Genomic DNA, 12,042 nt, shown 5'->3' with positions numbered 1-12,042 from the left:
TGGCCCTTGGATGGACACGTGATCCTGGCAAGGCTGAGGTCACTCTTTCTGGCTGCTTTGCAGAACTGGGATGGAGGCATCTGACCACAAGCAGGGATATGCCTGCATTGATGACTGTGGCGATTACAGAGATGCCAAAACATTAGGATTTAATAGGAACGGGCTTGGCCAAGCATCCAGTTGTTTAGTCTACATTAGGCTAAACATCTGGGTGATTGGAAACATCTTTGGAGTTGAATGGGCCATGTGATCTGGACTCATACAGATGCAGCCGCCTCCGTCACGACCGATGAGAGACGCATGGTCAGAGGAGCATGTTTTCTGACAGGGGAGGAGAGGGGGAGGCAGAATGTGCTCAAGGCTGAATTTATTTCCTGGGGCTGCTGTACCCAAGTACCACAAAGTACCTTATTCTCTCTCCATGCTGGAGTCTAGAAGTCCAAAGTCAAGGTGTTGGCTGGGCCATGCTCCTCTGAACTCTGTAGGGTGGAATTTTGCTGGCAGTTTTTGGCATTCCTTGACTTGTAGATTTATCACCCCAATTTCTGTCTCCATTATCACATGGCATTCTCCCCATGTGTCTGTCTCTTCACGTGCCTGCCTCATCCCTGTGTGTCTCTCCTCTTCTTATAAGGACACCAGTTATATGGGATTAAAAGCCCACCCTACTCCAGTATGACCTCACCTAAATTCAACTCATTGTATCTGCCGGGACCTTATTTCTAGATAAGTTCACATTCACATGTACTGGAGGTTAGGACGTCAACGTATCTTTATGGGGACACAATTCAGCCCATACCTTGCTCCCCCTTTTCTCAGAACCTAAAGAGCAGTGACATTTCCCTGTGTCTGTGGCCCCTGTGGCAGGTAATGAGCATGGGCACCACATCAGAGGTGATGAAGAGGCTCTTGAAGGGCTGTTCTCTTGTGCACTGGCTCTTCCAGGCTGCACAGCCTGTGCAAACTTGATTTTCCTGCTCTGGGGTTGGAGGGGGCATGTGGGGAGTTGGAAAACCATCTAGGGGGCTGGGAGAGGCTTCTCCTCTGTGGCTTGTTCTCAGCACTGAGTAGCTGGCTCTGGAGGTGTTTGCAGCCAGCCCTTTGGAGGTAAGAAGGCTGGTAGCTCAAATCATGCTCTGGAGACTTTTACAGAGAACAATGTCCCTGAATAAGAGAAGCTCTTCTGCTGGGGCTTCTGGGATTTGGAGGCCCCGAGCCCAGAGCTTGCAAGGGATGGCCCAGATTTACCAGGAATTCTGTCCCCCAGGCATGTGGTGCTCCAAAGTCATTGAGTCCCCTTAGCAGCATGCCAGAGGAGTCGAGGCCAGTGTTCAGGACTGGGGGGAAGGTTCTCAAAGGACTCTGAGAGACTCTTAGACTGGCTACAGCCTGAGCAGGAGGGAGGGCAGTCAATGTTTGACTGGACGGGCCTTGCCAGTGGTCCTCAGCAGATGGAAACCCCTTCAGGCCCCTGTCAGCCAAACAGAATCCATCCTGAGAACAGTGAGGTGTGACCAATGGAAGGGAGGAAGGCACCTGCCTCCGTGGAGGACAGGTAAGCATGCCAGGTCTGAAGAATGCACCGACCCTCCACTGCTCAGAAATGAAGCACAAACCAGCTTCCACAGGCAGCTGCCTGTCAGCTCTCTGCTCTCCTGCTTCTGGGGGTCCAGTTTGAGAGGCCCGAGGGTGTGCTGGCTTTCCCTTCTGGCCTCTTTGGCCAGCTGGACACCTCATCTTCATAACCCCCATTTGTAGGACCAGGAGGAAGGCTGCAGAGCTAGGCAGAGACCAGCAACAAAACGCTAACCAATGAGGTGACATCCATGGGAAGGAAAAGGGCCCAGTTTGGCAGCTGGTGCTGTCAGTGCTGGGATGTGGGTGGTGGGGGTGGTTTTCTTAGAGTGCTTGGGAAGCCCATTTTCTCCTGGAAATCAACACTCAATGGCAAGTCTTGGGTTCAGTTCTGCCTTTAAAGCTGTTGACTTATTGCAGATACTGTATCCTCAACAAGGAGAGTCAAGGAATTCTCTGAGTGTTTTATTCCCCCTGAACAGCAGGCCCAGGGATTTTTGGTTCCAGAACACCTGGTCTGCAATGTCATTAGAAATAGGGATGGTGATACATGAAATTGAAAGCACCCTTAAAGGGTCTAGAGAAATATTTTAAAAATTAAATCACTTATTATTTTTTAAAAGCCAGACCTAGAAATTACCGAGGTATCAAAAAAAAAAAAAATATATATATATATGAGAGAGAATGTATTTTGCCTTATTCATTACATTAGTCAAGAATGAGTGTGTTATGCGTACATTCCAGAAGGGAGGCACTGATGAATTGGAATGTTTAAGGCATACTTTGTGTTTTTTGCAACATCCCATGAGCAAGTATGTATGGGACCATATCCTTGGGGATGCTGGGGAGTTCTCCCCTGGGCATAGGCCCCAGATGCCAGGTGTCACACCATTCATTGCCCGGGTTCTGAGAGCTGTCTGGACTCAGTGTATGCCTTGCTCCGGCCAGTGCAGCTCTCGGGCATATGCCCCTTTGCAGCTTCTGATCTCATTGGCCAGCTCCAGGCACTTGTTCAGGCCTTGCACCCCAGACCTCCAGCCGATGAAGCCCTGGGTCGTCTTCGGGACTGGGGGGGACGGAAGAATCTGCAATGGAAATGCAAGGGGCTGAGTTACCTTGGGCTACAGTAACAGCAGTAGTGTCCACAAAGATACCCAGGATCAGTGTGTGAGGCCTGGTGTGGGAAAGATGAAGAAAAGCCAGTATCCTTAACATTAACTGAAAATAAACACATTCCCATCAGCTCGACTCTGAGACTCACATCTTTCTTGGAAGTAAGAAACATCAAACACGTTTCTTTATCCTGTAATGCTTAACACATTGAAGTCATGACCTCACTAAAATAGCTTTTATTTGATAAAAGAGCAAACTCATACATGGACTCTTAAAAAAAAAAAAAAGTGGGTCTCATAGAAGTAGACAGTAGAATAGTGGTTACCAAAGACCAGGAGGGGCCGGGGGAGGGGAAGAGGCTGGTCAGTGGGTGCGAAGTTACAGACAGGAAGAATGTGTTCTGGTGTTCTAGGGTGACAATAGCATTGTATACTTCTTTTTTTGTATTATACACTTCTAAATAGCCAAAAAGGAGAATTTTGACAATAATTACCACAAATAAATAATAAATGTTTAGGTGGTGGATAGCCTATCTACTCTGAGTGGGTCATTATACAATATATGCATGTATTGAAGCAACACACTGTACCCTATAAATATGTACAATAAAAAATAAAAAAGAGACAATAAGAGAGCAAAAGTAGCAAAGAAAGGTAAGGTTGGAAATATCAAATACTATATTTCTCACTAGCCTTTATAAGACAGGACGATATTGTCAGATGGTATCTCAACAGTGACAAATCAGCCTGTTCCGATTGGAAGGCTCTATGATACGCATGTACACACACACACACACACACACACACACACACACACACACACACACACACACACACACACACACACACACACACACACACACACACACACACACACACCCAGATGTAAAGAACATGGGAATAAAAAGCAATCGAATTTAATTAAAAACCAAAAGCAAAATGGGCTTTTATCTGAAATGAAAAAACACAAATTCATTTGCCAATTCCTAGGACAGACTTGAAATTTCTGGAAAATGAGATATTTTGGCAGGTTCTCCCCTCCTTTTGATTTTTTTTTTTTTTTTTTGTGTTGCTGGCCGGTACAAGGATCAAACCCTGGACCTTGGTGTTATCAGTGCCACGCTCTAACCAACAGAGCTAACAAGCCAGCCCCAGTTTACCTTTTGAAATAATCTTCTGTTCTGCTCCTAGAAGGTGATTTGAACATATTTAATGAGAAATATTTGTTCTAACCAAAGAACAGAAGTTTAACATGCTTGGGGTTATGAGTTCATTCTTACTAAAGGAATCTTCCAGTGGGGCTGTGGCAGGAGAGGAAGTACCCAGGTGGGCTGGCTGCCACTGGTGAACGAAGCCACTTAACATATGTTCTTGATGAAGTATTAAAATTCATCTCCTGAGAGGCCACATGTAGGGAGGGTCATTGATACATGCCAGAGGGGCTGAGGTTTCCTCCAGCCAGCTACGGACAGAATTGGTCCGAAGGGTTCTCCACACTGCTTGTCCAGTGAGGCCCTTGGGAACACACAGACTAGCTTCTGAGCCTCTGTCCGACTTGTAAAAGCAATGCAGTTGACGTGCACCCCGAGATGTTATGTTTCACCCACAAGATCAACGAGATGGCAATACCAGTGTTAACATGGGTGTTCTAGGAGTAAGGGCAATATTGCAGTTTCTACTGAAAATGCAAATCCCGATAACCCACCCCTAAAGCATTTATCCTAAGATATTCTGATAGTGGCACATATACATGCCAATGTTAGTGCAGGGGATACGCAGCAGGCCTGTTTAATAGCAAATGACTGGAGATAACCTATGTATCCAGCAACAGGACAGGGGACTCATTAAGATATGGCCAGTCCACACCATAGAACACCATGTGGCAGTTTAAAAGAATGAGGCACCTCAGTATGTTTGGAGATGGAACAACTTCCAAGATAAATTTCTAAGAGAAAAAAGGTGCAGAAAAGTATGTAAAATATGGTACAAGTTGTGTAATAACAAGGCTAGAGATGCACATATATGAGGGGTCTTCAAAAAGTTCATGGAAAGATTCATATTATATTTCAGTTGTATTTTTCCATGAACTTTCTGAAGTGCCCATGTATGCCTTTATATGCATATTCTATCATGGAAGGGTGCACACTGGACTGGTGGGTTGGGGGGCATGGAGGCTTTTCATAGCACACCTTTTGGGTATTAAGGTTACCTGTTAAAAGTAAATATATTTTTAAGGTCTCCAGTCACCTGAAGAGGGAATGGGAAGGTGGATGAAGGGAACCATTTCCCATTTTTGGGGCAGGGAGGGAAGTGCAGAGGGAGGCAGAAGCTGTGTGCCTCTCTCACCGGAACCAAGGTCCTGTCCCGGTGTCCCCACCACCTCCGCCCCACAGGCTCAGTCTGGGGGGTGCGGCTGGAACATCTGGAGGCAGGAGGCTCACACAGGAAGAAACAATGTTTCAGTTTGTTCTGGTGCCTAAACATTTCCTCTCTGTTCTCCTGCCAGGAGGATAGATTGTGCTGGAATCTGGGGGCACTTTCTTTGAAAAAATGATTTCTAGTCTCAGCTGCCGCCCACAGTCATCAGAGCCCTTTGTGGCAGAGGGAAGGGTCCACCCAAACCCAGGCAAGGTGTTTGGGAGGACGGCATGTGGCTGTGAGAGAGGACAGTCGCTCAGCTGATCACTTGACGCTGTGTTCTCTGGGGTGGAGGTGGAGGTAGGGAGGTGGTGGAATTAAAACCCAGCCCTGGAAAAATGTCAGACCCACTTCCTGGCGCCTCTTCCTCTGTTCTCCAGCCAGCCCGCGGCTGCAGACCACAGGAGAGCGAGCTCCCTAAATGTGTGCATTCATTTGGACAATCACTGCATTTCTAGGCATTTATTCCAAGAAAACTACTGACCGGGAGCAAAATGCTGTGTCTACAAGGATGTTCCTTGCAGTATTATTCTCCCAATTCTCAAACTGGAAAGAACCTAGTTGTCCAGGGATAGGGGAACGGTTAAATAAATTATGGTCGATCCATGCAAGGGAGAAAGAAGCAGCCATTAATATATTAATGATTTGGAGTGCATGGAGAGACATCCAGATACATTAAGTAAAAAGAGGAGATTACAAAGCAGCTTGTGTCCTGTGATTTTTAAACATAAGTGTGTATGTATGTTTGTGTGCATGCTTATGTATATATATGAAGAGTGGCCGAGGATAACATTTAAGAGCAGGGCTCCAGAATCAGACACATTTGCTGTGTGACTTGGGGAAAGGAATTCAGCCTCAGTTTCCTCATCTGTAAAATGGGTCTGATGATGGTAAAATCTACCTTCTAGGGTTGTAGTGGAAATAAAAGGAGATAACAAGAGCTAGCATTTATGAGGTGGTCACTCTTACAGGTATATGGATGCATAGAACCTCTGGAATGAGTGCTCCAAAATATTAACGCAGGTAAGAGTACATGTGGCTGTTTTAGTTACCTTGGTATTTATATTTTGCTGTCTTTCTGAAAAAGTGTTTGAGTGACTCTAAATTGCTTTATTACCAGGGGGAAAACCCCTCAACATGTCTCAGTGGAGCACATTCATTCATTCATTCATTCTGCTCACAGATGCATACCCACCAGCCTCTCACCATGTGCCAGCTGTGCCATCAGATCCTGGGGGCATGTCAGGAAAAGAAAATTCACAGGTCTGAACTCCCCCTGTCCTGCCATCTTCATCCTGGTTTCATCCCCTGTCCCCGTCAGTACAAGACTGCCTTCTCATAGTTGGGCAGGGGGTAGAACACAGGACTAAAATAACAGACCCATGAGAAGAGTCCAGGGACATTGCTCAACCACGTCTAGAGGCATCTGACCCACATCCACAGCTGACCGGGGAGGTACACCATCTGAATCCTTTCTTCTGGGATTTCCTGGTCACCCCTGCCTCTCCACCCCCATCTACTCTCTGCTCAGCAACCAGAGTGATCTTTCCAATGGGCCTCCTCACCATTCCACAGCACTGCTTCCATTGTAGACTGGTCTCGAATGTCAACTCCGTCCTCTAGCCTCTGAGATCTAGTGGGACCTGGCCCCACCCACTTCTCCATCCACATCCTTCCCTTGTCACGCTCACCCTCGAGCCCAGCTCACTAAGCTCCAGCACATCGCCATCCTGCGCTGCTCCTGAAACACACCAACCTGTGTTTTGCCTCAGGGCTTTTGTACATGCTGTTCCCTCTGCCTGGGATGCTTTTCCCAGGGCTGGTTCCATGTCATCCTTCAGTCCTCAGTGCAAAGGGCACCTCCACAGGGAGTCTTCCATCCTCTGTTATGCTCCAGCACAACACCTGCCTATTTCCTCCATGGCCTCTAGCACAGTGTGTAACAATTTTGTTGATTTCTGTTTAATGTTGGTCTCCCTGACCCAGACATGTAGGATGGATCTTGTCTTTTTGTTCATCACTGTTTGCCCAACCAAGCCCCTGGCACCTAGTAATAGCTGACAGTCTTTAGCACTTTCTAAAAATACTGGGCACTTTTCCCAGTCCTTCACACGTACCATCCCACTGAACCCTGACACCACTCCCTGAAGTAGGTGCTTCATTTTCCCCCATTGTAAGAAGGAGGAAATGGAGACAGAGAGGTCAAGCTACTTGCCCAAGACCACACAGCAGGTGAGTGGCAGAGCAGGACTTGGATCTCAGAGGTCTGACTCCAGAGCCCGGGTCTTTACTGCAAGCACTTACCCTGTAAGTGCCGAAAGAATGATGAGTTGAGCCCCTCATTTTCTTGGCTTCTGCAGAGCAGGAGGCAGTGATCCTTACACATGTAGAGACATTTAACCCGATAGGTTTCCCAGGTCTGAGCTTGGAAAGGGTGTGGGAACTGCACTGCGTGGGCGCCGGGTGCTGCTGCAGTCTCACCTGTGTAGCTGGCTTTGTGCCTCTGGAGCAATGGGGTTTATTTCTTACTGAGGACAATGGATATTTAAAAACGACTTTGCAAACCTTGATGTATTTCTCCACTGGAGTCACTGGCCGGATGCGGAAACGCTCGGGAAGCTCGATTCTGGGCTTGGGGGCGGGGGCTTCTTCTTCACCCTTGATCAACTGAAACAGAATCCCCCCCAGACGGGAAACCTCAGGCTGAGGCCGGGGATGTATCCTCTTTATCATTCCCCCGAGAAGGCCACATTTCACAGATGACAAACGTGGGGCTCAGAAAGGTTAAGAGATAGCTTGTCTCAGTTACACAGAGAAGAGTGGAGTGTGAACTTTCACACAGGCCAGCTCAGCCCAAAGCTCAGCACAAAGCCGAGATGATCTGCTACCCGCTCCTACTGCTCCCCATAGCTTACTAATTTATATCCCCCTGCAAAGGAATTTGAGAAAACTTTACATGTTAGGGGCTCAAAAATGCAAACAAAGTTTCAGGACCAACCTTCAAAATATTAGAGAGCTCCCAGCCCTCCTTTTAATTTTTAAAGCAATTTTGAGCTCTGAAAACCCAATTTAACTAAGTTAAGGATTATTAATATAGACTCTTTTTATGCATTTTATGTTAATAAGATCTCACGTTATGCATAAAATGTCAAATTGTATAACTCTCTAAGAATTAAAAACTCATTAAGAATGGCATAATTTTAAAGCTAGTTGGGGGGGGTAGATTACAAATGGGGTTTATGCTGCCTTGAATCATAAATGTTTTGAATTATGCAGTTCTTCAGTACAGCGTCCCTTCAAAGTAATGTGGCTTCCTTGTGTTCTGTACTGAAGATAGTTTGAGAGGTTGCTAACAGGTGGTCACCGTCCCACTGAAGCCTATATAAGCATTTTGTGTGTTTGTCTAGTGTTTCATAAATCTGAGCCGCTTAATCCAGACTCAGAACTTCATTTCAACATCTGGATTTCTGGAGTCTCTTGAGCAATCAGAATATGCAATTGCCCTTCCCACATGGTAGCCCTAAACTGGGCTGATGGTGGCTGCCTCTTTGGACAGGCCAGTGATCTCTTTGCCAGTGTCACCACCACTCCTTATTAATTATGTTTGGTGCCTATTCCTGTTTCTGTCACCTATCTGGTCCCTGTGGACTTCTGGACTTGTGATCCCTGGTTAAGGGAATACCATCAGTATTTTCCCCATAATCCCTCATGTACACTTGGCTTCTAAGCCTGACTAGGTGTCCATATACTTCCTCCTTCCACCTGTACCTCACAGTCACTCAATTAAGCAGGTGATGACAATCACCCCATTTTACAGATGGGAAGTCTGAGGTCAGGTGGTCATGCAATCACACTGACCAGATTCTTACCTTATAACGTCCTTTATTAGTTGTGTAACTTTGCAGTTCTTTGAGCTCAATTTCCTAATTTGTAAAATTAGGTATAAAACAGCTCCTCTCTCTGCACAGAGATTAAATGAGCTGGTTCTGATGAAGCACCTAGAACATGCCAGGCACGTAGTAAGTGCTCAATAATTCGTTAAAGGACGGAAGCTTCCGGTTTCAGAGTCAGCAGTCTTCACTTACAACATGCTCTTTAATTTTATTCTTGCAAATGATACACTTCATAACCATTCATTCTTCAAAATGATTGATTCTATATCCTCAGGACTCATAAAATTTATATTTACCTCCTTGAAGGGGGTTGTTAAAAATCCCCAGTTCTGGAGCCAGTTTTGCCTCGCCTCAGATTCAGCCTTCAGACGACATTTCCTGAAAAATAAAGTTCCAAAGTGCTGGGCAACATTTGAAAATGGTTCAAGCAGCAAATCGTAAAGGTCCATCAGGGAAAATTGTAAATCCTTCATGCACATTGACTGAACAGTGGTTCTGTACCAACGGTGGAGCTGGGTGCTGCGGGGAGGGAGAGCGCCCCCAGCACTGAGCACCTCGTGTCATTGTGAGGGAGACCCATGCTAAGGAGAGAGAGATGATGGCTGGATGTTACACGGGGGAAGGGACACTGGACTGGGGCTGACTCCACCCCAGGGGACTTCTAGGTACTAGACCACTTATTTTAGAGGCCCCCCGTGACCCAGTCATGGGCTATATTAAATAATTATGGAGGCACACAATAAATACCCTTGTCCTCAGGGCAAAAACTAGCACGACATGAATGAGGCACCCAGGTTGCACTCACGCCTAGGTTCCTGTAAGTGCAGCCTTAGCATTTTCATGACCTTGACGTCTGGCACCTCCTTACATATTGCACCCCAGGTGCCTCGTCTGCCTCATCCTAGTCCGGCCCTGCTTTTGTTCCACATCAGATACCATTTATACATAGCTACTACCAGCTGAATTGAGTTGCAGCTGACAAGCTGATGTGTCACATTTTGCAAACATCTAACTAAACATTTAGTCATTTTGATTTTTCAAGTTTCTTCTGTTTTGCAATCAATATCTGCACATACCCACCTCCCACCTCTACCCTGTCTCAACAGTTTTGGAGGCCCTGGCCAAGCTCTTTGCCCTGGGCACTGAGTATCTAAGGCAGAGTATATTTCCAACAGATTGTGAGCCACAAATATGAGCCACACATGTAATTTTAAATGTTCTAGTAGCCACCATTAAAAAGAAGTAAAAATAAAAAAGTGACATTAATTTTAATAATTCTTTTTGTATGAATCTTTGAAATCTGTTGTATATTTTGCATTTGTAGTTCATCCCAATTTGGACCAGTTACGTTTTAAGTGCTCAATAGCCACATTGGACGTTGGACAACATGGTCTAAGGGCTTAACAGACCCTGTTCCCAGAGGAGGGGCCATCTGATTTGGGTTTTGAAGGATGAGTAGGAGTTTGAAGAGGAAGGAAAGAAAGGGCATTCCAGGTGGAGGGAACAGACCCTGCTATGGTAGTATTTCCTATTGGGAATATTTGGATAAAGATAAAGGTTTTTTTAAAAAAATTAATAGCTGTGTATTTTATGCCAAATGATACAGTTTTCCATTTATGTGAGTGAGGTCAAGTTTCCTATAAAAATAAATTAAGTGAAACAACCAATTTAAAGACAAATATGAAGTGACTAATACAGATTTTACAAAGAAGTAGCAAAAATCAGAGGGATGGTAAATGAGATAACTGAAGTATAGGAGGTAAGCAATCATGTCTATTGTTAATAAAACTTACTTGCATCAAAATTAGCAACTTCCCTTATTGGTAAAGACTTCAAAGAGATGGGATAAATTCAGCAATCAAATAGAATGCCAATTAAAAATTTCCATTACAAATGTCTACTGAATATAAATCTTTTAGAAAATGGATTTACTTTTAAAATTAAAAATTCTTATTATTTAAAAACCCAGGAAAATCGAGAGATAAAGTGAACGTGTATCTCTCATTCAAACTGAACAAATATTAAGACTTTAAAAAATTCGGTAGATCTTAAAAATGAGAGTTAGTCAGCCCTCAACAAGCAGATCTGTGCCGATTGCTGTACAGACATATGCAAAGTCTTTCACATCCTTGTGTTCCTAACATTGCCCCCTTTCCTCAAGGCCCCTGACCATCTTTAGCACACGCCCCTTGTGCCCAGAGGTCGACCACCTCCGGGCTTGGTGGGGAAACTGAGGCCGCCAGGCGGCCCAGTCCCCCGGGTTACCGGATACGGGTGTTTACCAGATTTCGTCCTGGGCGACAAGGTTCATGCGCTGGGCCGCCTCGGTGCCGAGCGGTTTCTGTGCCATGGGGCCTGTGGTCTCCGAGCGCCCTGCACGCTCACTCGGGTCCTGGGCTCAGCGTCTCGCGTCTCCTGGGAGACCGGTTGCCCGGCAACGCGGGACGCTGAGGAGAAGGCGGTGCCGCACCTGGCGGTTGTGAGGCCTCTGGGCTGTCGCCATCAGTCAGTCCAGGGGCTTGCTGCCAGCTTCTTCTGGCTTCTGAGGCCTTCGCCCCCCGCCCCCCGCCCACCTGCTCCTCTGCGGAAAACCTGGGGGAAATCTCTAGACCTAACACCCTCTCCCCCATACAAAATTTACATCTGTAAATGGAAGAATGCATATCCACAGGTGCACAAAGTCCTAAGTGTATAAAGCTTAATGAGTATGCTAGAGAGAATGCGCCCCTATACCCACCACCCACAGATTAGGAAAGAAAGCGTTGCCAGCCACCCACAGCGGTCCCCACAGTCATCATTCCCCCCTCTGGCCCTGTCCACTTCTTCCGCAGAGATTAATTTTGCCACTATTTAAACTTCGTGTATGTGGAACCATCCAAAATGTTCTCCTTTGTGCCTGGCTTCTGTTGTCCACTGTTATGTTTGAGAGGTCCATCCATCTCGCTACAAGTAGCCCTCATGTGCCCATTTCTACTCCTGAATTATATTCCATGCTGCCACGGATGGACACCAGGAAAGTGCTGCTTGGAATAACACTGCACGTC

The 12,042-nt window shown here is 46.1% G+C and overlaps 1 protein-coding gene across 1 annotated transcript; it reads right to left on the bottom strand.

Moving 5' to 3' along the window:
- Positions 1 to 2,498: 2,498 nt before the first annotated feature.
- CIMIP1 (ciliary microtubule inner protein 1) lies at positions 2,499 to 11,348 on the bottom strand. Its single transcript, XM_063089063.1, has 4 exons — positions 11,281 to 11,348; positions 9,295 to 9,376; positions 7,671 to 7,772; positions 2,499 to 2,660 (listed from the first exon to the last, which is right to left on the bottom strand). Exons 1-4 carry the CDS (start codon positions 11,346 to 11,348, stop codon positions 2,499 to 2,501), a joined length of 414 nt encoding a protein of 137 aa, XP_062945133.1.
- Positions 11,349 to 12,042: the final 694 nt, after the last annotated feature.

This window comes from Cynocephalus volans, chromosome 1 (assembly GCF_027409185.1).
Source record: "Cynocephalus volans isolate mCynVol1 chromosome 1, mCynVol1.pri, whole genome shotgun sequence".
NCBI lineage: Eukaryota > Metazoa > Chordata > Mammalia > Dermoptera > Cynocephalidae > Cynocephalus > Cynocephalus volans.
This window is presented reverse-complemented; position numbering and strand designations above follow the sequence as displayed.